Source organism: Polyodon spathula, chromosome 15 (genome assembly GCF_017654505.1).
Source record: "Polyodon spathula isolate WHYD16114869_AA chromosome 15, ASM1765450v1, whole genome shotgun sequence".
In the NCBI taxonomy this organism is placed as follows: Eukaryota; Metazoa; Chordata; class Actinopteri; order Acipenseriformes; family Polyodontidae; genus Polyodon; species Polyodon spathula.
In genome coordinates, this window is record NC_054548.1 from 9,139,761 (window position 1) to 9,166,588 (window position 26,828).

Genomic DNA, 26,828 nt, shown 5'->3' on the forward strand with positions numbered 1-26,828 from the left:
TATTAATCTCGAGCGCAAAGTACTGCACACTGGTGAACAGAGCGAGGGCGATTAGTAACGTCAAACTGAGTTGATTTCTGTAACCTGGTTACTTGACCCCGTTTGGACTTTTTGTTGTCGCCAGCGTGACGGAATTCAGAATGAAGTAAGTGCTGTACTTATGTTTCTAACTATGGATGGATGTACTTTAATTATTATCTACTTATTTCATAACCTGCTGTTGCTGATTATTACTGAATCTGCTTCACCGAGACTCCAAGCCCCCACCAGCTATTTATTTAAAACTAATATATAATCTAGATTTTTTCTTTTTGAATTCTTATTTTTTGTAGAAATTCTACAGCGTTGTTGAATCCAAATTAATACGTATTTATACTAAAGTAATACAAAAATGACTACAAAAGATTTAGAAGCGAGTAGTTTTTCGAGATTTACGATTATACTGTAAATTTACCACTGTCCTGGTCACAAAAGCAAAGTTTGTAGGGGAATAATAGCCATTTTCTATACTTTTGAGGCATAAGCAATTAGGAAATAACACTTACTACCCAGGAACAAAAAAAAAAAAAAAAAAAAATTGTTACACGGTGTAATCGGTTGTTTATGTACAGCTTGAGCATTTCTTCACATTAAGGGCAGTATATACATTCTGTAGGCTACTGTCTGTATCAGGAAATGTATTTGAAAAGTAACACTTGTGACATTGTGCCCTATAGTTAAACAATTAACTTTATCTAGCCCACAGAGCATAGCTGTTGTGCAAGTTTTAATCATTTCATGGTTTCATTAAAAAATATTTTTTTAAATGAAACGGTGACATGATTAAAATAGTTTTTTAAGCAAAAAGGTATGACCTACTGTAACCCTTCTACACCTCTGGAGGCAATGAGTCAACATACCAAGGGTGTTGGTACATTTTTATAAGTGACACGATATTATCTTATGTAGGTTATGTATGTTATTACACTGCTCACACGTTTAGCACAGCAGGAATACCTCACACCTGAGTGTGAGTTTGTTAGGAGTTTTTCAGTTCATCCAACTTTGGAGGAAGAACATTTTAATAGTAAACTTCATTGAATACAATTTTGTATTGGTGCATAGCTTATGTGAGTTTCTAATAGTGTTATGTTCTGTATGGCCCTGTAATCTAAAAATGTAACTACAGTTTTATCAAAGACAAAGTAAAAAAGGATCATGTTAACACAAAGTGATGAAATCAGGCCATTATTTCATCAAGAAAGTTTTTGTATAATCAAAGCACTGGGAATCTACCAGTGCTGGCTTGCAGAGGTACAGTGCACAGTAACTGAAGAAAATGTGTTTAGCTGGTAATTGGCATGCTCTGAATCTGGTTTCACACATGGTAGAATTAGTGCAGTCTTGGTTAAATGATTGAGATTCAATTACTTGAATAACACTTTTATGAAATATTAAGTTCTAAGCATGTAGTATGAGTGGCTTTTTAGGAGATTTAAAGACACCCTCTGAAGTCAGAAATGTAAAATAAATATCTTAATTTAAATATCTGTTCTGATCAACCAGTTCTACAGTATAAAGGGCTATTCACACTATAGCGTTTATTTGCTGCGTTTTTTACGCCGATGTTTCCTTGCTATTTCTGTAATCAACCCTCCTGAGGGTCTGCACATGCCGTTGCCTTCAGAGGGACTGCACCGCCTGGGGTAGCCTGTCCCGCAACGGCTGGGGCTGCAGAGTCGTCGTCTGGGGAGTCCTGCTCGCTGTCGCCTTGGGCCACCTGCGCTGCAACGCCTCGGGTTGCTCGTGCACTACTGCCCAGGGATGGCTGCCTTGGAGGTCGTTTGCTACTGACATCTGGGGATTTTGTGGGGCTGGAGAAGCCAGCCTGTGAGCAGTTGATGACTCCGTTGGCAGCATTTCCGCTGTCTGCTGGGGAACTGGCAGCATTTCCGCAGACAGCATTGCCGTACATGGGCCCCTTAAAGCCTCTGTTCCTGGCCCAGTACGTTGACCGTGACTGCTGGATTTTTACAGGGGGAGGTGGCCTTTGAGGCCATGTGTGCTGAGTCAGGGGACATCAGCTTGCGGGCAGGGACACTTCTAGATTTTACAATAACTGCACTTTTTTTAGTTTGTAGACTGCCAAGGTTAGGACCAATTTTTCCTTACAAAAAATATGAACCTATTTATATGTCTTATAAAAATAAACACATGTTTTTTAAAGCAACTGTGTACTCACAGTATTCCCTGTTAACATAATTACACACGAGAAGGTTTATTTTGTTTAGGAAACAAAAAAGATATGATGCATTTTAAGAACAAAAACATTCACACTGTGCCACTTAGAAAACTGGGTTTTCTAGTTTCCTTCAGTTAAAAAACTGATTAAGGCAGGTAATTAATTACTACATTCCAACTATGTGCAGTCATGTGGTAATATAACCACAGCGCTGTCTTAAAGAAAGAGAATGCAGTGCCCCATAAAACTACTGAAATGTCGAAGAAGCAAACAAAGTTTGTTTTCCCCAAAAGTCAGTAGCTTACTAGGGTGAACCCTCGCAAACAAGTTTCCAAGATATAGTATTTAATTGGTCAGCAAATTAGGTGCTAGTGCTGTGAGTCAATATGGCCTAGATTGTAATACCATCTGGTGAGTTGTGCTCCCATGCCCTTTATTGTGTGAGTGCAGTGCTAATAAGTCAATATCAAAAAGATGTAAGGTTTGCAAACAAACATTCTAACATTTATCCATATTGTATCTCAGTACATCACCACCTCTGGAGTACCATCATTCTTAAATGGATTATGCAGAAGTTATTGAGGGAAAACAGTGGTACTGTATTTATTTTGAAGGAACATAACAAATACAAATATAATATTCTGACAAAAATGAAAATAATTAAAGTGCATCTTATTTTACAGATCTTTGTTTAAAAAAAAAAACTTTTTTAGTAGTTTTTCGAGATTTACGATTATACTTACTGTATTTACAGTATAATCGTAAATCTCGAAAAACTACTCGCTTCTAAATCTTTTGTAGTCATTTTTGTATTACTTTAGTATAAATACATGTTAATTTGGATTCATATGTTGTTTTTTTTCTGACTTTATGTGAACGAAAAGACACACATTTGCCCGTTTTCCCATTGGAAATAGTGATATTTTGAAATATCACTGTCCTGGTCACAAAAGTAAAGTTTGTGGGGAATAATTGCCATGTTCTATACTTTTGAGGCATAAGCAATTAGGAAATAACACTTACTACCCAGGAACAAAAATTGTGTTACATAGTGTAATCTATCAGTGGGTTATTCCTAGTTTCTTCTGTGTGGGTGCTGATGAAAGTAGGCAATGCATTTGGTGTAGGTAGAGTTTCAATATTGTAGAGTTAGTTTTTAAGCTTATTCTTTGAAAAGAGATGCAGTGTTTTCCCCAGGTCAGCACAAGAGCATCACAGTGTCTGGGGGTAGTCCAAAAAGAGCATTATGAATTTCCATCCCAGTCTCAGTGCCCCACTGGCTGAACTCATGTTCATGATCAGTCAGGCTAAACTACGGGTGAATTCACTAAAGGTGTGCTGTTTGTGGACCACTTTTATGCAGGGGTATTTGTTATGAGATTCTATTCTGCATGGATGTGGGACATGGTTGAGCTAGACCTGTATGAGAAAATATAGAACAGGGTTCATCCCTGGAATTCTGTATAGCTGGGTGGCAGAGCATTGTAGTTGGAAGCACTTTTAACAAATCATACCTGCCGTACCTTAAATATATAATGACAAAGGATTAGAATAATAAGAAGAAACTGAATACTGAATAATAATCCACTCTAATTTGGGCACATGCTTCACCCTGATCCTTTGCAGTCTTTTTTGTGTTTGTGGCAGAAATTGCACATCATACCACCGAATTTCTTGCTGTAAAAAAGCCTTTTTTTTTCATCATCCAATTTCGGTTTGGTAATTTCCACATTCATTGTCACAAATTTTGCATCAAAATGTAATCTTTTTAGTAGTCATTTTAACGTTTCAGCCTCTCAATGTGCTTAAAACGGAAAACCCACCCCTTCAACTCTCTGATTGGTTAAATGTAGTGTCACAGAAACATAGCTGTCATGTGGTTCCAGTTTTTTTTCACCCAACGCGTACAAATGATCTAGTCTGCTAGCAGCACAATCAATCCTTATTGTTTAAGGCAGGGTTTCCCAATCTTGGTCCTGGGGGACCCCTGTGTCTGCTGGTTTTCATTACAATTGAGTTCTCAGTTCATTAATTGAACCCTTAATTGAACTATTCATTATCTTAATTAGACCTTTTTAATTTTTTTCAGCTTTTAAAGAGTTGGAGATTTCAAGTGGATTTCACTGCAGCCAGCTTTTGTAGCCAATGTATTCCTATTGGTTTGTTGGTCTGAAATCCATTAGCTAGCTACATTGAAAAACAAAAGTCGGTAGTTTTATTCTGCCAATACCAGTATCAGGATTTTTCCACCACTAACTCACTGTAATATCATCTCTTATTGAGCAGTATTAAATAGAGTTAATAATCTATTATCTCTTCTGGGGATATAGTGGAGGTGGGTGGGCACCAGTCCATGGGTTTAGGTTATAGCTGGAGAACCACTTTTCCTATCGTGGTCATGGTTATGATTTTTCTAATAATGATGGCTTTAAATTTGAATTTCCAGCCTTGGCAGGGGATATAAGACACTGGAACACTGGTTCTTCTTAACAGTTAGGTTACTTGTCTAGCGAAGTAGATGAGCAACCTAAAAACTCCCTTGTGTTTTGTTTGGCTTTTTACTGTGCTAAATGCTCACTATAGTGTCTCATACAAACCCTCTCAAAATAAAGTAAACCTTCTTAAATTCAAGTGAACAGGATGTGACTAAGAATAAAAAGAGAAAAAAAAAGTGTCAGGTTCATAACTTTCAAAGCTAATTGTCACCAGGTAAGATTTGCAAGTTTCCAGTGACGTATTATGTATTGAATGACATTTATATAATAATATCGTGAATAAAATGTGGTACAAACTGATTCCGTTCCAGGAAATCAGTTGTATTACACAACTCGTCGTTTCCCCCACAAACCTCATTCTAGACCACTAGGGCCAAATGTTTAACAGCTTTTGTAATTTGTGATGTAGCGCTGGTTTTAAAAAAAAAAAAAAAAAAAAAAAAAGTCGTATTTTTTTCAATACTGAAAAGAAGAAAACTTGTAAAGGAGAATGATACTGTAGGTGTATTTTTAGTTTATTACTCTGCCAGACCTTCTAGATAAGAGATCTTGTAAGAGTTTGAAAATCTGACTTTAACTTTGTTTGGTGTGGGTCATACAAGACACTAGAGCCAGCAAACATTACAGTCAAAGCCAAACACAACACATGTGCCTTTTTAAGGATAAAGACCTGGCGTTTCTAGGTACTGGCTTCATAATAGGCACACAACTTGGTGACTCACTAGTTCTAGTTCAGACATGTATATTGTAAAACAAGAATTAACAGTAAGTTCTTTATTGTTTGAACCTCTAGCCATATTAATGATACAAACAACTCCCTTTCAGACAGTGGCCTATACTGTGTTTTCCACTGTGGGCAGCTGTGACAAGTGTGAGTGGTGTTATAAACAAAGTGATTGTCCAGACTACGTTGTACTCCCAAAAAGTCCATGTTTTTATTGAAAAGATCAGGAAAGGACCGCCCCTCTGCCAGCGATAGTATGGCACGGCTGGCTTGCAGGCCCAAAACAAAAACAAAAGCAGCAATTTATCACAACCCCGTGCACAAAAGTGTGCGCTGCAGTCAGCGGGGTGGTGGTGACTGCTGGTGTTGTGAGGTGAGGGCAGTGCTCAGTAGGTCGTGCTGGTCCATGACTGCAGCTCCTGGGCTGGTGTTGTGAGGTGAGGGCAGTGCTCAGTAGGTCGTGCTGGCTCCGTGGCTGCAGCCCCTGGGCTGGTGTTGTGAGGTGAGGGCAGTGCTCAGTAGGTCGTGCTAGCTCTGTGGCTGCAGCCCCTGGGCTGGTGTTGTGAGGTGAGGGCAGTGCTCAGTAGGTCGTGCTGGCTCCGTGGCTGCAGCCCCTGGCTCTGTACTCCTCCTCTGCGGGACACAAAAACAAACACGTAACAAACCAAACAAACACGTAATGCTCTGGCCGTATGTTACATTTCAGCTATGTTACATACTCATGCATCTGCCTCCCCTTTGTACTTCCCAACTCCTCTCTGCAATCAGTTTGGTGCCCCGGTATAAACAATCGCTACTTGGCCCGCAGCTTGTCAAATCGTTTCGAGTACACGAAGCTACATGCTTCCTCCAAGATGGCCGACTTCCTGTTTCCACCCATTGTCAAGCTGACCAGTCTATAGGGAAGTGTACAACCAACCTTACACACTGTCCTTTCTGGTCGGGAGGGAGATTTACAGCTCCGATTCTTCCTCTCTTTATCACAGCAACTTCCAGGAAAATTGCCCATTCTATAGCAAATGCACGAAGTGTAAAATCGGGCCCAATTTAAAGTATAGTCGTACCTGATTATTATTAATTGGGGTCTGTGATCAGTAGAAAAACATTTTGTACAGACCTCAAAAGTTTTACCGTGCATTAATGTACTGTGCTCAGTTCACATGAAGATTATATTTCGATTTCACAGTGTGCTAACTGTGCACAACTTCATTAATGCAACATGTGGCTAATGAATCCCACACGCTAAACCAAAGCTACTGCATAGCTACCGGTGTAATGTGGGCTTTGAAAGAGAAAGTGGTTACGAGCTGAATACATTACACTTACCAAAAGAAGTTGTGACTTTACATTTCTTCAATATAAAAGAGAGTACACAATTTGCATTATTGTTTGGTGCACAGTTGTATTCTTTGATTTCTCCAGTTAAAAAAACGTTTTACTCCCATATTGATTTGGCCTCTGGACATAACAATGGTGTATTTCTTTGACAAGCCATTCAGGGGTGCTTTGTTTTTGTTCACATATCTAGAAAACTCTTAAGTTGTAGCTGAATATGCCAAATATCCAAACTTCTACATTTACTGTAGGTCATTATTGAGGCGTAATTTAAACAGTGGAAAATCAAAAGATCGACGCACTACTATTTACAAGGCTAATTTTTTGCGGTCCTCATTTGTGTCTTTATTTGATGTAGTTTAATGTTAATAAGTATTTTTTGGCTGTTTTGTTTATAGTGTTTTATGAGTTTTGCTGCTATACATATTGGGTCTGTCACAAAAACCTCAGGTGCTACAAACATTTTTGCTTTATTAAAAGAATACACTGCAGTGGATTTTCAAATTAGCTGCTCGGACCGGCTCCGTTTAGTTTTTCCCCTCAGATGGATGCATGATCTCATAAGTGACGTCACTCCACGGACTGGATATTACAGTATAATAATAATCTTTATTTTTATATAGAGCCTTTCATAGTGGACCACCATCACAAAGTGCTTTACAAGGTACGAAACTAGGGTGTGTGAACTATGCATCAGCTGCAGAATCACTTGCAACAACATCTGTATATTTGCAAGATTGTATTCCAATATTTATGTCTATGAAGCAGTCCTTGAAAAAAGTAATCATGCCTTCTCTTACTAAGCGAAAGTGTAAGTTGTGCCAGAAATTGAGCACGTACCAAAAAGCAGATGATCACAGTAGTTCAAAGTAGAAATTATGACAGAGAGCAGCCCAACCCAAGTGGTTTGACTAGAGTTGCACCTGTGTGTGTTTATTTGTACTGAGCACCTAGTTATTTGATCAGAATGATAGTTTACTATTTATTGCAAGGTTTGAGTAGGTAGGAGTAGCATCCATTTTCAGATTCAGTAGTGCAGAAATAAAAAAGTTTTTCAGGTATATCTTCCTGCTTTTTTGTGATTTTCAACAGCCTAAAGTGAAAAAAGTTTCTAAAAGTCAGATTTACCAGTAAATGCAGTATCCATTATAGGCTTTTAAGAGAACAAAAACACAGATCATAAAAATAGATATCAGTATACATTGATTTTAGTCATAAATGGTGGCCATCTTTGATCATGTGACTAGGGCTGCTTATCGGAAGTATCTTCACAATACGATACGTATCATGATATGAGGGTCACGATACGGTACATATCACAATGTGAGGGTCACGATGCGATACATGTCATGATACGAGGGACACAATATGATACGTATCACGATACGATATGTGACCATGTGGGTATAAGTCGTAATGCATTAATTTTAAAACTCCTATGAAACAGTACAATATGTTGGTTTCCCATACCTAATTATATTTTAAATAACTTTTGGTACAGTTTTAATTTATATCAAAAGTAGGTTTAGCAGTCAGTACATCTGAAAAGGGGGAAAACGCCAAAATGATTAAAGTTATTTAGATTGGCCACTAATATAGGCCACACTGGGTTTGAACACACTCTGTACTGTAGTGTCTCAGTGGCTGAGATAAATTCAGGCCCAGGATCTTATTAAAGAACTTCCAGTCTCCCCTGTGTTGCAAAGAAAGAAACGAAAGATACAAATCTTAAAACCGTGGCTTTTGGAAACTTCCCTTCATCATTCTCCACCTGGAAGGACTGCTGGTGTTGCTCTTTACAGTGATGCAGGCCTGTGAGTCAAATTGAAACCAATGTGGTATTCTCAAGAAATACATGCAATAGAACTTTTACCACAAGCCGGATATGTAGGTACAGTGGAAAAAAAAAAACCGATGAGCTTGAAAGTTAAACAGCTCCAATCATAAAGAATGAATTTGTCAGTAAGTAACAGCACTGCAGTTTCAACAATCTATGTAGTGGGCCTTATTATTGACAGTCAGTACAAATGGCAACTTTACATCATTCAAAATCTTTGTTTATAACTTAAATACATTAGACCTCTCTTTATTGGCACACTAAGATGTGATGAAATATAGCTCCCTGTTCATATGATCATAGGAAGCGTTAATAGGTGTCTCTAATACCATCCATCCATCCATCCATTACACTATGTAACACAATTTTTGTTTCTGGGTAGTAAGTGTTATTTCCTAATGGCTTATGCCTCAAAAGTATAGAAAATGGCTATTATTCCCCACAAACTTTACTTTTGTGACCAGGACAGTGATATCTCAAAATATCACTATTTCCAATGGGAAAAGGGGCAAATGTGTGTCTTTTCGTTCACATAAAGTCAGTAAAAAACAACATATGAATCCAAATTAACATGTATTTATACTAAAGTAATACAAAAATGACTACAAAAGATTTAGAAGTGAGTAGTTTTTCGAGACTTACGATTTATACTGTAAATACAGTATAATCGTAAATCTTGAAAAACTACTCAGTAAATACAGTATAATCGTAGCATTTAGAGCTTTTTGATGAGTGGAAAGATTTGAAAACACAAACATCAGTAATTTTCATTTTTGTATTACTTTAGTATAAATACATGTTAATTTGGATTCATATGTTGTTTTTTACTGACTTTATGTGAACGAAAAAACATTTCAAAATATCACTGTCCTGGTCACAAAAGCAAAGTTTGTGGGGAATAATAGCCATTTCTATACTTTTGAGGCATAAGCAATTAGGAAATAACACTTACTACCCAGGAACAAAAAAAAAAAAATAATTGTTACACGGTGTTATCATTCCGCTTCTCCTGGTGAGGGTTGTGGCCTCTAATACCATACATAGAATAAAAAATCCAAAAGTTCCAAAGCAGACACTTGAATTTGTAATATTTTCTTTTTTTTTATGCTGCAGGTATCTGAATGCTGTACTGGATTGACCTGGCCATCGTTTTGCAATGATGATGTTACCGACATTGCCTCAGATTTCAACAGAAAGGTAACATTTCAGAGACAACAAACCAATGTTATTATCTACAATGACTCTCTACCACTAGTGCAAGTCAGACTTTTTACTCACACATGTTCTCTGCACTTTTAGTTCACTCTCTGGTAAGGAGTCAGTAAACAAATATTTTCAAAAAACACAGGCTAATTATACAGATTTCTTTGACAACCTAATAAGACTTTGTTGTGTTTGTTGTCTGTAACCATTATTTTAAATTGTCTACAGTACAGTTGCTTAAGCGATAGGGCCTGTCTGGTAAATGACCATGACGGGAGTCACATGCATCCTTAGCTGAAGTCTGGATTCACCTTCTTGTTATATGATTGTACAGGTACCTTTCAGCGGAAAATGGATTTCGTCCCGACTAGTTTAATGAAAAAAGAACAACATTCATATTTTAAATTGTTTATTTGTCATTGTTGCTTTCAGGTTATGTGGGCAACGTCATTGTATTGTAACGAGTCAGTTGACCGGATAGTACAGCTAGTAGTCTAGACAGGCCGTTGTTGGCAAGTCACTTGTTGATTTATAAATCAAAATAGTTCATTGGTACAATCTTTCTTACACAAGGTGTGGCTTGAATACATTCGTCAAAGTTAATAACAAGCACCATCTGTCCTTGAGTCAGAGAGCTTTCAGTGGTTTTGTTTCTTTTTAGCCCACATGTGTACCATAAAACTTCAAATAATTGCCGGGTCTCAAATAATCGCCTGTCTCCAATACACAGCGGGTCTGCTGGCAAATATTTAAATAAACGCCAGGTCTCTGTCATTGCCATTGCAGCTGAGGAAGATAAGGAGGAGCTTGAGTGTAATGAAGTGGCAGTGATGAAAGTGACTCTCAGGATTAATTAAAAAATGTGAACGACTTTAACATTAGGTTGGGTTTGTCTTGAATCAAGCTGCATAGATAATATATTTAAATGAAGTTTGTTTTGCATTTCTGAGACACTGAGTTTAATCTGAACACAAGGTTTCACATGTCAATCGAGTTCTACAGCAGGTGTGGCTAACATACATTTGGAAATTAGAGCTGCTGATACCTCCATAAACGCTCTTTCATTGTTTTGCAGTATGTGTTTCCAAACTATTTTAATGAAACATCCTCCTGGGGGGAGCTCGGGTAAAATGTAATTATTTGCTCTGTTTATATGACCTTTATTTCTGGACAATAAACACATAATGATATTGGCTTCATACTCAAGACATTTGATTGTGGGTATCATACAAGAATAAATTCCTCTTTTTGTTGTGATAATTTTATAAAGTTCCTGCCACTGCAGTGTGCCACTATTTGTGCCAGTGTGCTGGTAATCAGTAATGCAGAGCACACACTATGGTGATTGCGTATTTGGTACACAGTTGTATTCTATGGTTCCTTCAATGGCGTTCCATTACACATGGGAAAAGAATAACCACTTAACTAACACATTGTTTTACCCTCGCTCATATCAGTGATACACATCACTGTTTTTATACATTTCCACTGGATCAGAGATACCCCCCGCAGAGACTTTGTATGTTGATTCATGGGATCGGTTACTCTGTGCATATCTATTTGTTCAAACCTTATTTTCACCACAAAAGGTACTATAGATCTAGTTTCTAAACAAGTTTTCAATTAGGGGACAGAAAAGTGTTGGTTTTGCATGGGTAACACAAAATATCCTACATTTATAGTGCCGTATATTTACTGTATACTAGTTAGGAGAAGAATCTAATTTAAAAACATTTGAATAATGCAATGTTTGGCAAGTGTATGCTTTTTTTCAACTTAGAAGAAGCTAGGTTTCCCTCAGTTCAGGCTGTGGGGAATTCCAAGATTTCAGTGCAAAAAATGCAAAAGACAAAAGGGCACATTGAGTCAAGAAGTGACTGCAGTACCTTGTTAAAATAAATAAAACAGCCAAATAAATAAATAAATAAAGGAACTAGTTGGGGACCTCAACACTTTAATATAATTTGCAACTAGTAAATCTAGTTTGCTAAGATATACAAACAAAAGTATATGTGGTTTCATTGTATTGTTAGATATTTACTGTAATTGTGATGCAGGCAGCGTAAAAGTTCTTCCTACTCCTTAACTGTGATTTTCTGTCAACAGGTACAAGACACCAATTGACAGCTACAGCCTGTCTTCCTCTGGGAACTACCCAGAAGAAAACGACGAGACTGCGAGCAGCGACTCTCTCCTTGACGCACACTCCGAGCCCTTCTCTAGCACCCAGAGCTGGTTGCCCATGAGCAGTCAGCACCAAATGGCCGATGCTGACCACCACAGAGTAGCAGGGACCCAGTCCTGTTACAACCCCTTTCGGCAAAGCATGGCACAGCATCTCCACAGCAGTTACCAGAGCCACTTCCATAGTCCCATGGAAGAGTGCTGTGGCTGTTTAGACATGCATGCCGGAGCCTGGCCCAGCATCAGCTTCAGCAGTGGATGTGGCTCCAGTGGGGCTAACCCCAACAGCCTGGCTTCCTGCCCGCCCTCTGAACACTATATGAGCTATCAGAGACAGGACTGCACCAGTCAGTCACATGCCTCCTCTCCTGCTGTGGGCAGCTATAGCCTCAGCATTAGTCACCTGGAGCCGCCCTTGTCCTTGCATTCCTTGCCCCCCACCGGGACCGCTAACCCCTTTGTGCAGTCGTACCCCTGCAGACCCCCAGCATGCTGCCCTCAGTATCCTGTCGATGAGTTCAGCATGCAGCCTTCCCATCCTCCTGGATACCACCTCCCCAGAACACCAGGTACACACTGCTGCTTTTTAATGTGCAGGGGCTGAGCATTAAAATGCACTATAATTCTTCAAAAACACACATATTAAATTAGTTTTACATGGCTGAACTCTTATTAAATGTATTTCAATTGTAAATCTTATGACATTCTGGTTAACACAACAAACTACTTAAAAAATGTAAGGTGAATGATCAGATACTTTTTCCTTGAAATTCCTTCTCTTCTTTGGCTTTAAATGTGGGTATTCTAGCTTTAAAAAAAAAAAAAAAAAGTAAAGCCACCCAAAATATTTTGAAGGTTAAAAAAAAAAAAAGAGCGATTTTATTGCAAATGTAGTGTATGTCAACCCTCCTAGGAGCAATTGGCTGTGTTCTGGATTTTTTGTATACCTTATTGTTAAGCTACTCTGTTTAATTTAACATTCAGACCCATGGAAATGTACTTAGCATTTTTACTTTGCTTAAAATCTAATTTGCTCCCACATGGAAGCAGTGTTGTTATTTTGTTGGCTTGTAACATTGTCACTGTTACAATAGTAATTAAAGAACTACAAAAAAGGAACTGTATACTGCATCCTATTGTACGGGGGCCATAGCACCTTACTGCCTGCCTACCTGTCCCAGATTGACTGTGCACGCTTGTGACAGGGTAGCGTCACGGCCAGGGCCAGATTAAAGGACGTGGGGGCCCTATGCATATTATGGTGAAAGGCATTATTGGCATGTTGGTTAATCCGGCCCTGCATGGGACAGATAGTGTGAGCGGAGTGGAGCGAGCCAATTGTATATGGAGTGGGAGAATGGAGCGGGGTAGTTGGTGGAGTGGACATTTCCTGACCCCTCTTTCTCAGCTGATCACGGTTTTATTTGTCTTAAATACATGGAGACGAAGTCACTGTACAGCGGGACTACAGCGTTCAACAGTGCGTACAAGCATACCGTGGAAAGTGTAATAGAAGAAGGAACTCTTGCTCGTTTTTTTACTAGTGAAAACTGACGATAGCACAAATTAACAGTACCCTGTATCAGATCGCATTGTGAGGGAATGAGAGGGTAAAAATAATAATTGGAAAAAAACGCACTAATGATAGTAAGTAAATAAAAAGGTTCTGCGGTCCGTTCAAAAGCGTCTGGTGGTCCGGATTTGGCCCGTGGGCCGCCTATTGACTACCCCTGGTTTACAGTATCAGCATTAGCTAACTCTCTATGTTTGTGCACAGTGTAGGAATCAGTAAACCTTTCAAAAGGGTATGTTTTCACAATGAGTAATTGCATTTAATTCTGAAAAGGTTGGGCAAGCTTCAGATTTCATAATTGAAAAGGAAGATGCTGTATACACTTGTTGTATTTGCTGATAATATTGGGCAACCACTATTAATTCCGGTGAATCATATCAATGATTTGAACTTGGAAGCCAATAAGAGTTCTTGTTAATGTAATAAATACAGTAGCTAACAGTTTGAATGTTTTTAGTTTATTTTACTAGAAAAATATTAATTAAAAAAAGTCAAGAAGAATCACAATCTGAAAGTATTTTCAATATCAGTTGTGTTCCTTCATGCCAGGAGGTGCTGCCTTTTAAAAAAAAAAAAAAAAAAAGCTTAATTATCTTAATGTGTGCATCTTTTATATAGGAAAAGGTGAGATCTACAGATTTTTTGTTAGCTCTATGTTAGTCACCCATATGATGCAGCAAGACATCCACCTGGATGTGTGAATGTATTTTGCTATTGGATCCAACGAATCGTAAGATCAGATCAAATAATTTTTTTTACATGTTCTGCTGGGTGTTGAATCACCCTGAATCCTTTTGAAAAGTGATTTATGGGCTCATGTACTGTACTATGAGTCCAATTTTTTAACATTAAAGTGCAAAGAGAGGAATTGAAACTTACCTGGAACAATTTAAACCACTCTTTCCTGCAATTGCAAGGAATATTTGCCATTGCAAATAAGGTCATAACAGCATTTTTTCACAAAAAACATTTAAATTTGAACTTTGCAGTTAAGCCCTTGATAAATCCAGCCCCTGTTATGATAAGTGATGAACTTCAATCCTGTCTCATTTTGAACAGGTGCCCCTTGCTGCAGACCTCCTGGAATTGGCACCACTCAGAGGTATGACTTACTATGGTTTACTTTGAATCTGCCCTGGTGTTGAATTGGTAGAAGCCAGGGTCAAATGGGGAGAAGGTTGGGGATCCATGTTATATTGCAGGGGCCAGGGATTTTTTAAAATATCATTTAGATATACACTGTCTGGAAACTTTAGTGGGATCTGAACCTACCACCGTTTGCCCTGATGGACTCCACACGGTTCTGGAATGTGTCTCAAGATTTTAATCCATTTAGGGGTAGATGTACTAAAGTGTTGCGCCTGTCGCAATAGTCGCAAACCAGTTGCAAAAAAAAAATGCTTTGCGGCAGCAGTTTTTCTTTGCGGTTCAACCTTAGATGAATTATGGGCGTTCCTGCATAAATTCGCAAAACGGGGGTGGAGATATTGCAAATGAGGGTTCACAAATATTATAATACGATGTACGAAAGTTGCGGACAATTGCGACACTTATATTTACCTAATTTTCACCTAAAATCATGTGTGCTTACAAGACGTGAAAACAAATTTATATTCATTTCTGGTTTTCCCAACATTGTGGGAGCAATACACATTCTGAGCATCTATATAGGACCATAATCTATTGTGTGTTAATTGTCTTGGCTGCTAAGTAGGTCACGTTAAAAATAATAATTAAATCAAATTAAAAAAAAAAAAACCCTAAATCATTTAGTTTCAGTTTAAAATAAAATAATCTTTTATTCGCATTGTATGCCAATGTGTACAATGGAGCAGCATGATTTAGTTTGTGTTACCAGTAGGCTAAAGTAAAAAGAAAGTGTGCTAGGCATTCATTTGATTTTACTACTGTACTGTATACTGTATAGGCCTACTGTGCAGATTTATATTTTTACATAATGTAAGTGTACCCAAAACACAGTAGTGTTATTTCAGTGTAATAATTTGGAATTAAAAATACATAGAGAACTGTAAGTGTATGTGTGTGCGATTTTATTGTATTGTTTTTAATCCCGACACCTCCTTATGTCGGACAAACATGTCCGGTTTAGCGAGGGGGTACTGTATGATTATGAAAATCTTTTTGGGGGTGAAGGTTGTAGCCCCACTACAGAATCTGGGGATTAAACCACCTTTCATTTTTTTATATATAATAGTATTAAAATAAGTAAAAGGAAGACGGAACAGAATGCATTGTACAGACGATGTTTACATTTAACAAAAACAATGTTATTTTGATTCTTGCACCTTTGCATGTACAGACTCCTGCTATTTATTTGAGCAATATCGCCAGACTCTCACATTGTATGGTAGAGATCTCGCTAAGAAGACGCAACAAATATTAAAATTAATATATTGTGGAACTTTTCATTAACATATTTTCTCTTAGTACATACGACAAAATGTATACTTTGCGAATTATTTTTTTTTTTTTTTTTGCCATCTTAGTACATCTACCCTTTAGTGTTTTAATATTTCATGTCAGAAGATCTTGATCAGGAATGTGTCCTAGAAACATGGTCAATTGGATTGAGATCCGGGGAGTGTGGTGTCTATGAGAGATGCCCGAAGTCTCTGTCATGTCCTTAAACCATTCACACAACAACATTGTGTTTTTGTTATTGCTATAAAAACTATTGGCATGAATGCTGTATTTGATGTTTGAGGTGTGATTACTTTATTAGTGTTTCTCTGGTGCCAGGCACGTGGTCCCTTGTATACGTGGTCCCTTGTATATATAATATATATATATATATATATATATATATATATATATATATATATATATATATATAAATAAACTGTAATATATACATACATATGGTATATAGTATATATATACTATACACATTATTATATATATATATATATATATATATATATATATATATATATATATATATATATATATATATATATATATATATATATATATATACAATAGTTAGCTGTTTGTAGATTGCAGACTGCTAACCTTGCAAAATTACGTTTTACACAATGATTCCGACCCATTCCACAGTGGTTTGGTTATATAATCAACCCAATCATTAGTTTGATACCTAAATAACTATGTAAATTATTGTGGAATGAAAAACCTAGCTGCAATCCTCCCTGTAGTCCTAGTGTAGATTGATTTCATTAAAAGTCATTACATGGAGAACACATTGCGTTTGTTGAAAAAAAAAAAAAGTGTTTACTGTTTTTTTTTTTTTTGTAGAGCACACACCACAACAGAACCCTCCAAAACAAATGGCATGTACAGCAGGCTCCTCCCTCTGGAACAGAGTAAGTATTGTTAATCTGCCTGTCAGAGGCTGGATGTTTCAATGCTGGGTTGTGTCAGTAGACTGCTTCCTCTTTACTCCACAATGTTCCGTTTTATTGAAATATGTAAACATGTAGGCAGGTGACAGTTGATTGCAGTTGTTATTGTTTTGTTTCTAAAAACAGCTATGAGGGACCAAACACATCAGTGTGCAGCTGTAGAGAGGCCTGGTGCAGTGACTAATCTTTTTTTCAACACATTTTATTTTCATTCTCTGCCAGTGCCAGTACTGTACCTACAGAGCTCATAGACAGCACCATGCTAAAGCTTGTCCCCACAAAGACGACTTTTACAGTTCACGAAAATGAACTAAGGCACAAAGACTTCACATGCTCACAGCAAGGCAACACTGCTTTAAATCATTGTTCATTAAGGCCCATGCTGGGTTCTTGTTTTGTACTTTAGAAACGAACAGACTGATGTAAATGCATGGAAAGTATGTGAAAGGTGTAACTGTGTCCGCATTGCATCCCATTGCTCTCAGTTCTCTAAAAGAGGTCTTCAGATATTTACATTGGAACAGAAAATTTAATTACAACTGTGACTTTGTTTATATGATTTTCCCAATTAATAACCCCCCTAAAAAATAAAAAGTAGTATTATAAGCAAGTATTCCCTAGGTGTGGCGGGGCTTCCCATTGCTCTCGGTTCTCGAAAGCGAATCAAGAACTACTGAAAAGCACCATTGTTGCTACCGCTGTGAGGGAGAGGCAAGAAAGGAGAAGTATAAAGCAAAACATGCAAGAGTAAATGTGTTCTCCGTTTTTTGTTCTTTTTGTTTTTCTGACAAACATTACAGGCTTATGTTTTTGGGATCACAGATGTAAGTTGGGTGCACAATGTTATTGTTTTAAGAGATGTCATCTTGTGCAGTTTGGATGAGAGGATAGCAAAGTTTGAACTGGCTCCTCAAACTGTGAGAAATGTTTTTAACTATGCTAGACTACAGTATACACAGGAAATAACGTACTGGAATTTTGACAAACACCTTAGGATTATTGGTTGATTTCTCGTACGTGATTTCTAATGCAACAGATGATGCTTTGATGATAGATGAGATAATATGAGGGTTAGGGGTGCGGTTGTACGACAGTGTTTCTTAAAGGCAGCTGTGAGTATGAGTATCAGCACACTCCTAATAAGGGTTTCCACAGGTTGTGTTTATTGGTTTTCAAATAAGATTCAATCCAGGTTTCAACAGTTGGCATTATCAGTAATGAATGACAAATACAACTGAACTGCTGGTATTTTAGTGTAGTCAAATGAATAGATATGTTCAGCAAGTTAAGGTATTAAGACGATAATAAACAGATGCATCAAGATATGCATCAGGTGTAGTATGATGACCTCTTTGTTATTCCTATTTTTTGCAGGGAAGGTCTTTGTCACGTATGAAGCAGACAGTGAAATGCACGTTCGTGAAATCTTACACTTTGTCTCTTTGCTGAGGGGGAATGGATTCGACACACATGTAAGGGAGCTTTCATTGTTATTTTATTCATCATTGTGGTCAGTGGCTTTCGGTGTTTATTTCTGAAAGTAATAGTTTTATTTTATGTGTTGATTTGTGAAAGCCACTGAGGTTTGAAATGCTAACTGTGGTGACAATACTGTCATGCATTTTTGGTTATGTGTTGTCTTATTTGTTTCAGTTTCTTTAGGATTCAAAAACAAAATGCCCATAATGGGTAGTTGACTGGCAAGTCATATCACTTGGTCTTCTATATTATCGTAAAAGAGCGGAGAGGTGAACAGAATGGAAGCTCTGATTTATTAGCGCAATCAGATTCAGTGTGTGGTAGTAGACATGTTAACAGCAGAAGGGTTCAGAATTCAAGCCCAGACCGTGATACCAAGGTGCGGTCTAGCAGGGTGTTCCTGGGGGTCATTCTTCTACATACAATTACAGGCGTTTGTTTAACATTATAAACTAAATTAACACTTTAGCTGCCTGTTATTTTATTTAATCGGATTCTTTTTTTCAGATTGACCAGTTTGAACAGCAGTATAGGAGCATAAGCAAAATTGACTTCATGGAAAAATACATCAGTGAGGTAAGGAAAGTGCAAAAGATTTGTATCTGTCTGAGAAAATAAAAAAAAAAATTAAAAAACTGACTGTTTGAAGTATTTAGTTCTGCCATTGTTTAGATCAGTTGAATGGACCCCAGCGCATCTCTCCGATGGTTTGTTGCATATTCTCAGTCTCACAGTCAGCAGAGCCCTAGGCTTGCAGCTGGGCCTCTCTCTCTCTGCTTTGTTGGTCACTTTTCATGTTGAAAGTCTATGTACAAATATCCCCCATTCAGAGGGCTTAGAGACTCTAGATTACCAGTTAAGGAATCGTGAAACTGATACATTTCCACCTACTGAATTTATTAACGAATTGGCGTCTCTTGTTTTAAATTAGAATTACTTTAGTTTTGGAGATACGTTTTATTTACAGATGAATGGCATGGCCATGGGATCAACATTTGCTTCTATTTAGGAGGGTTTCAACGAGTATTTATCATGTCTGTACTTAGATTTATTGAACAGTTTTATTTACATATTAGTAGTTAATTCTGGTTTGCATTGGTTAAATTGTTAAGCTTTTGTGACCTCTAAATATGTTATATTTAATATTATATGACATATTACATACACTGTTACGACTTATAGTCTTGAGAAGCCCTCTAATAGGTGTAATTCAATTTAATAGTATGAAATTTGATGGATCTTTAGATAATTGATATCTGGTTGAAGATTATTCAGTTGAACTGTGATTGCTAATTGGTGACAAGTGTGCTCTCTTTTATAATGGGTTGACATTTCCAAGATGACTATGCTCTGACGAAGGTCTGATGACCGAAACGTAAGCTCTTTTCTGTTTTATTTCTTTTAAACAATAAAGTGAGATTTTGCATAATGCAGTGTGCAGGATTTTTCTATTACTTCTAATTTGCTTTGTGATCTCCGAAGCACCTACAGCTACACTTGTCGGGAGTGCTTGTGTTTGATTTATTTTGTCTACTTTGGTAAACATGTCCCAAACAATACTTTAATTACATTTTTTCAAATCAGAATTTTTGAAAAGTTTTATTGGCAATCTTGTTCATGTTGCGTTTGTTATTGTCTTCTTTATTAATATTAACCACAGCGGTTTAAGTGTAAATAATTACCATGATTGTCGACAACACCAAATTGTGTGATATCTCTTTTTTTGTAAAATACCTCTATTTTGTAATTTAGAGCCATAGAAAGAAAGAATGGTTCATTTAATATTTATTTATAGTTATACTTTGGGCTGCAGCGGCAGGCTTATCGTGGTTAATGGGTCTGTTCAAACTATATTTGTTGCAGTACAAGATAGATTATACGATTTCATAATTTTCTAAACGATTAACAATTTTCTAATCGATTATTCAAATAAACGATAACACGTGCCCATCCCTAATACTGAGATACATTCATTATGATAATGCATGTTTTCTGCATTCAGTAATTAAACTAATTGGGACCTGATGGTTTACAGATCACACTGTTTGGAAAATAGAATGACAACTGTGAAATTGTTTATATGACTTTCTGCTAAAAATAATAGTAATACAACCCTTTCACCACACTGGACTGTAAATGCCTGGGCTGAGTAACACATTTCTATGAAAATAGGGACGCTCAATAACAGAAGTGTCTGGATAATGGGGTTCAGGTAATCAAGGTTTTACTGTACATGTGTGTGAGTGTGAAACGTTCTCAATGGTCATAATGCATAGAACATAGTGCAGTATCTGGGAAGAGACACTCCATAAGTCACTTCAAGTTCTCTTTCTTCAAAATTCTCTTTTAACAGTTCATTATTTGAGACTATATTGCAGACCTGTGTTGGAAATTATTCCATACATGTTTTGATTGTCTATGACGACTGCTTGCATCTTGAACTGACTAACACCTTGCCACACTCTTTCTGTTTTCGTTTGCAGAAAGACTACTTGATTATTATAGTAATCAGCCCCAAGTATTATGAAACTGTCAAACCATGTCAGTATAACAATATAAAGAATGACGAGAGTGCCTTGCATACAGTTTACATCTACAAACAGGTAGGACATTTTTTAAATTCTGTTATCACACACCCCCATTGTGTCACCAGTTGCTCCCATGCTCCCCCCTTATCTTGAATTGCAGGCTCTGTTTTAATGCTGTGTTTCCCATGAGACACATGTATCTTTTAATCTGTAATATTTCCGCACCTCTTACTGAAAAGCACTATATGTAGTACAGTGTAAAGCATGACAATAACAGCTACTATCACTTATTCAATCGCATTTGCCCCTATTCAAACACATCACTTAAGTATTCCAAAACAGTGGTGCTGGTATTCAGAAAGTACCCTATTTAGTGTGACATGCTGTTTTGAAGCTTACAGTACATGTAAGTGAAACTTGTAATGTACTCATATGCACACTGAAGGAACAATGGCACTATTTTAACAGTAAAATGTGATATAACCTATCCTATATATGTGGCATCGGCGAAATTAAAACATTATACTGTCCCTTTGATGACAATACCAAATGTCATGTGCTAGCCCTCCCACCAAGGGCATGAATTTCCCTGGTGGATGGGATATTTTTCTCACTCATCCAGTTGTAAGGGAATTTTTACAGTTCCTAAATTAAGGTCTCTAATTTGTGGGATGATGAAATGTAACTGAGACAGATGTTCGTTTGGTACAATATGTTGCTACATGCACGTCAGTGGAAAATCACTACAGTACAAAATATCATTGAGCATGATTCACACGGGACTAAAAACCACCACATAAACAGGATAGACAGCCTCTAAATTTTTATTGACAACAGTGAAATCCTGTGCAAATCGTCCATTTCTTTTTATCCCAGATCATTTTCTCTGAGGTCCTTTTGGACATCGGGAGCTTCTGTAAATCTTTCAAAATCAGGCGACCTGTGTCTTCCTTTACAATAAACCATAATAGAATATTAAAATTGGTACTATCTGTCCTGAGATTCTGCAGTTCAGTAAAACGCTTTCTCCATCTTGCATGAGTTGTTTACATCCGGTTCACTGTTTACAAAACCTGCACAAAAGCGCCCTCTCTGGCCACAACATCACATTTCATTTGGAATTTACCGATTTCCAAAATGAAAGCTGGTCCGCGTCTGGGAGGGTACTAGACATCCTCTGCTTTTGACCAACTCTGAGAACTCCTCATTTGTAGTGCCGTGTGAATGATGCTTAAGACGCAATGTTTTCGTAGTTCCCCACCAATTTTGAACCAAAGCCATTTCAGATATATCTATGACAATCATATATCTCCTCACTCACACACACACACACACACACACACACACACACACACACACACACAATACTGCTGTTTATTGCCACAATGCATACACAATGTAAACAGCTACAGAGTCGCCCATCCTGGTTTTAGGGTGGTATTAGTGAATACTGTACAGCTAGCTATTCATATTCACTGTACCACACACTGCTTTTTCAAATTAGTTTATATAGAACATTCTCCAACCTGTATGTTGTGTGTCTCTTTTTTAGCTACAAAATGAGTACATCCAGAATGGCAGTAAAAATTTCCGCTTCATTCCTGTTCTCTTTCCTGGAGCAAAGAGGGTATGTTTCAGAGTTACTGATGATGTTCTGTTGTAATAATAATAATATACAAACTATCAACCTGATCAAATCCATTTGCATCACTACTTTTTAAAACCGAAGAAAGCACTTTTTTTGCACAGAATTATAAATTCATAGAATTTCCTGCTAATTAAAGTAGTATCTTAAACACTAGGAACATTTAAATCAGATCCGACTAGTATGGGCAAATGGTGTGCTAAGAATGGACAACCCTCGATGGATTTTCTGTTTCCCAAACTTTTATAATGTATGTACACTACAATATGTTCTGATAATATACTATTTTTCAGTACAGTAGTGATTCAAATAACAAAATCTGTTAGATTTTTTCAAATGATCAGACAATGATCACAAATGCATTGCACTCTGTTTTCATTTCCACTAACTCTTTATCTGTTTTTTATTTAGTTGGTTGACATTTCAGCAATTGATCAATAGTAGGAGGATCTAGGAAATGAACCAACTAAAACTTAGTGTATGATATTTGATGGTATAACTGGGCATGCATAGATGTGTTTAGAAGAAATACAATGTCATGCTGGAACGGGTGTAATTGTAGTACATTTTCTTTTCTAGATATGATTAAACAATGAGATTTGTATAAACCTGGTTATGCCCCACTAAATACCTTAGTGACATTTTCAAAACGCCTCCCAACTCACAATGATGGTACAGTAGTTTGTCCAGATCTACGGTTCAGATCTTATTCTGTCTATCCCTTTCCAGAGCCATGTCCCTTCCTGGCTGCAGAACACCCACGTGTATCACTGGCCCCAAGACATGCAAGACATCCTGCTGCGTCTGATGCGTGTGGAGAAATACAACCCCCCGCCCGTCGGGAAGCTCCCCACCATCTTCTCTAAGCGCATTTAGGACCTGCGCGAAAACACCGGCTGTGATCAACTTCACTTCTGAGAGCATACTGTTTTATGAGACTTCAGGTGTACGTAATCTCTGTTCTTTTAGAACAGTGGTTTTCAACCATTTTAAAACAGTACCCCTTTCTTCTTGAGTTTTCAGCCCAAGTACCCCTTTACAATTTTCGCTCCACTGAATGGTACCACGGTTGCAATACAAAGCAGAATAATCTGATTAACACATTCATTTTTTCCTGTTTATTTAATGTATCAAATATGTCATTAGGACTGACAAACTGCTGGTTTAGGACAGAATGCTAAACAGTAATTATTAAAACGTTTAATCACTGGACTTTAAATGCACAGAATCAAAAGACAGTATTTGGAAATCTCTTCACACATACTCGCTTTCTATTTGGCAAAGTTATAAATAATCTAAAATAGTCTGCACTGTAAATGTTTATCATGTTACCTTTTACTTCCCATCTCAGCATAACAAGAGCGGCTCGTGACTTTTTTTAGACAGGTGAGCCACAAATCACAAAACAGTTATTACCATCCCCACCCAATGGCTGACGTACTAAAAGTAAAATGACTTTGTTCAGCTGATTTGGTATGCCTCTGCTGAGAGCATTTTTATGCACTCAAATAATAGATTGCAGTCGCTATGTAAAATATAACCCCATCAATTAAAAAAAGTAACAGCACTTTAAACAACACACAGCTTACAGAAGGTGGATAGAAGTTTTTAGAATCAATTGGCATTTCCAAATGAATACATTGCATTACTAAAATGTGTACTTATACTTCATCTCTGTTCAATTGTCATGTTGAAATATGTTTTCTTTGATTTACAAAATAAATAAACAAATGCAATCAAATGTATTTTGCCAAGTATTTAAAAAAAGAAAAACAAAACAAAAAAGAAACCGTATCAGTTGAACAAGAAGGTGATTGCACATTCCTGCCTAATAAGGGATTATTAGTAATTGGAAACGTATCCTAGGATTACATTTTAATCAGTGCTAACTTTATAACGTCTTTAAAAAATACCAAACAACTAAAACTGATATGTGTATGCAATTGTGTGCTAACACTCCACAACTTTCTTGTTTACCTTCTCTAGAGTTGCCGTTTGTTGTTCTTTACTAGGGTTAAACATGAATGAAGCTAAAAGTTTCAGCTACCTCAAAACATTAACTATAAGAAATACAACACTTAATAAATTGGGACCAGATGGTTTACAGATAATCACATTGTTTGGAAAATAGAATGACAACTGTGAAATTGTTTATATGACTTTCTGCTAAAAATAATAGTAATGCCACCCTTTCACCACATTGGACTGTAAATGCCAGGGCTAAGTAATTTCCAAGATTGGGTGTTTGCTGTAGCCTGTATTTTCAAAACTGCCCATGAGAGATTTGAAGTGCTTGACAGGAATTATTTCACTGGCCACCTCCTTCAGTGTTAAAATGTCCCTTCCAGCTAAGTGCCTAATGTGGCTATCTCCAAATGAATTAAGTAATTACCAGTTCGGGGATGGACATGTATATCTAAAGAGCGGATCAGCTGCTCATTAGAGGATAGTTAGTTGTTCAGAGAGGAGGAACGTAAGAAGTCAGATATAAAAATAACAATTGCTGCTGGCTTGAAACCAGCACGATACTTGTTGTATTTAGTGTGTGTACTGTTTTGTGTCTGTTTATTTTGGCCACCATGCTGTTTTGTTTTGAAGAAGTCCTTTGTTTTGTTTAAACATTTTATTTTGATTATTAAAGAAAGAGCACATTTGCCACTCGACTGTAGTACCTTGCCTGTGTGTTTACTTCCTGGTCTGTGACATCACCACTCGACCATCCTGTCACATGTAGGATTAACAGTGACTCCACGTAGAGGAACTGCGGGTCCTTTTTTTTTTTTTTTTTTTTTGAGGGAACAGGGTCCTACACCGGCAACTGGGGGAGTCCGAACGTCCAGTGCCCTGCCTTCGGGGAGTCTAAGCACTGTGGTCAACTGACCCCTCCCAGGGGAGGAGGAACCGCTGTCAGACCGCCACTGCCTACCTCCGCCTTCTCGAGATCTCGATTTGGTGCCCTGCCTGCGGAGAGTGTAGGCCAGGAGGAGGAACAGCGGCCGGAGTGCCCTGCACTGAGGTCACTATTGCTGTTTTCTCAAGTGCCACTGGGAGAAGCCCTGGTGCTTCCACCACTAGAGGCAGACTACCCACTGCTCCAGCTTCTACCTTCAGAGAGAGACTACCCAATGCTCGACTCTCCAGCGCCTGATGTAGACTACCCACTGCTCCAGGTTTCACCTCAGAGGATCAGCTCCTACTCTGTCCTGCTCCGCCCATGGACGACAATCCTTCACCAACCGGGGAAGGTAAGCTTTAATCAGACTTTGAAACGGATGCTGAGGCGGTTTGTCAACCAAGAGCAGAAACATTGGGCCAAACTCCTTCCCTACCTGATGTTTGCAGTGAGAGAGGTGCCAGAGTTTGACCGAGTTTTCTCCCTTTGAGCTCCTGTATGGGACACAACCCCAAGGTATCCTTGATCTTGTAAAAGAAGGGTGGGAAGAACAAACTTAAGAGTTCCAAAAACATAGTCAAATATGTATTACGGTTGAGAGACCATCTGGAATTGGTTGGTAGCTTGACGCACGAGAACTTAAAACTGGTTCAGCATCCTCAGGTGCAGCAGTACAACAAACGAGCAAGAATTTGGACCTTTCAACCAGGAGATAAGGTACTTCCCGTGCTGGGACCATATGAGGTGATACGGGGAATTGCTAAAGTAAATTATGGAATTAGACAACCGATCTATCACCGGAATGAACTGCAAATTTATCACATTGATTTTCTAAAACCCTGAAAAGAGAGGGAGGCCGTGTTTATAGCTAATGACAGTATAGAAGAGGATTTTGGTCCTGTTGTCAATCCACCAGCTACAATTAACATTCAAATGGGGAAACAGTTACTTCCCAGAAGTGTGAGCTCCAAAAGTTGGTGAAAAGGTTTGGTGATGTTTTTTCTGACATACCCCATAGAATGAATGTTATTGAACATGCTATTATTACTCTGACAGGTGTCAAGGTCAGGGAGAGACTGTACCAGATGCCGGAAAGCTGCAGGGGTACAGTCAGCAAGGAGGTAGGGGATATCCTCGAGCTGAGAGTCTTTCAGCCTTCCTGGAGCGAGTAGTGCAGACCTGTAGTGATGGTGCTTAAAAAGGACAGTGTGGACTTTCGTATGGTGAATGTCATCTCCAAGTTCGATGCATATCCAATGCCCCGAGTAGGTGAACTCATTGGCCAACTGGGGAAGGCACCGTTGATCTCGACTTTGGATAAGACAAAG

General features: G+C 37.9%; 1 protein-coding gene across 1 annotated transcript; it reads left to right on the forward strand.

Annotated features, from left to right (window-relative positions):
- On the forward strand, positions 1 to 24,101 carry LOC121327902. Its single transcript, XM_041272227.1, has 10 exons — positions 1 to 145; positions 9,726 to 9,809; positions 11,922 to 12,568; positions 14,632 to 14,674; positions 16,849 to 16,916; positions 18,330 to 18,427; positions 18,942 to 19,010; positions 20,918 to 21,037; positions 22,515 to 22,589; positions 23,337 to 24,101. Exons 2-10 carry the CDS (start codon positions 9,769 to 9,771, stop codon positions 23,481 to 23,483), a joined length of 1,308 nt encoding a protein of 435 aa, XP_041128161.1. The 5' UTR covers positions 1 to 145; positions 9,726 to 9,768; the 3' UTR covers positions 23,484 to 24,101.
- Positions 24,102 to 26,828: the final 2,727 nt, after the last annotated feature.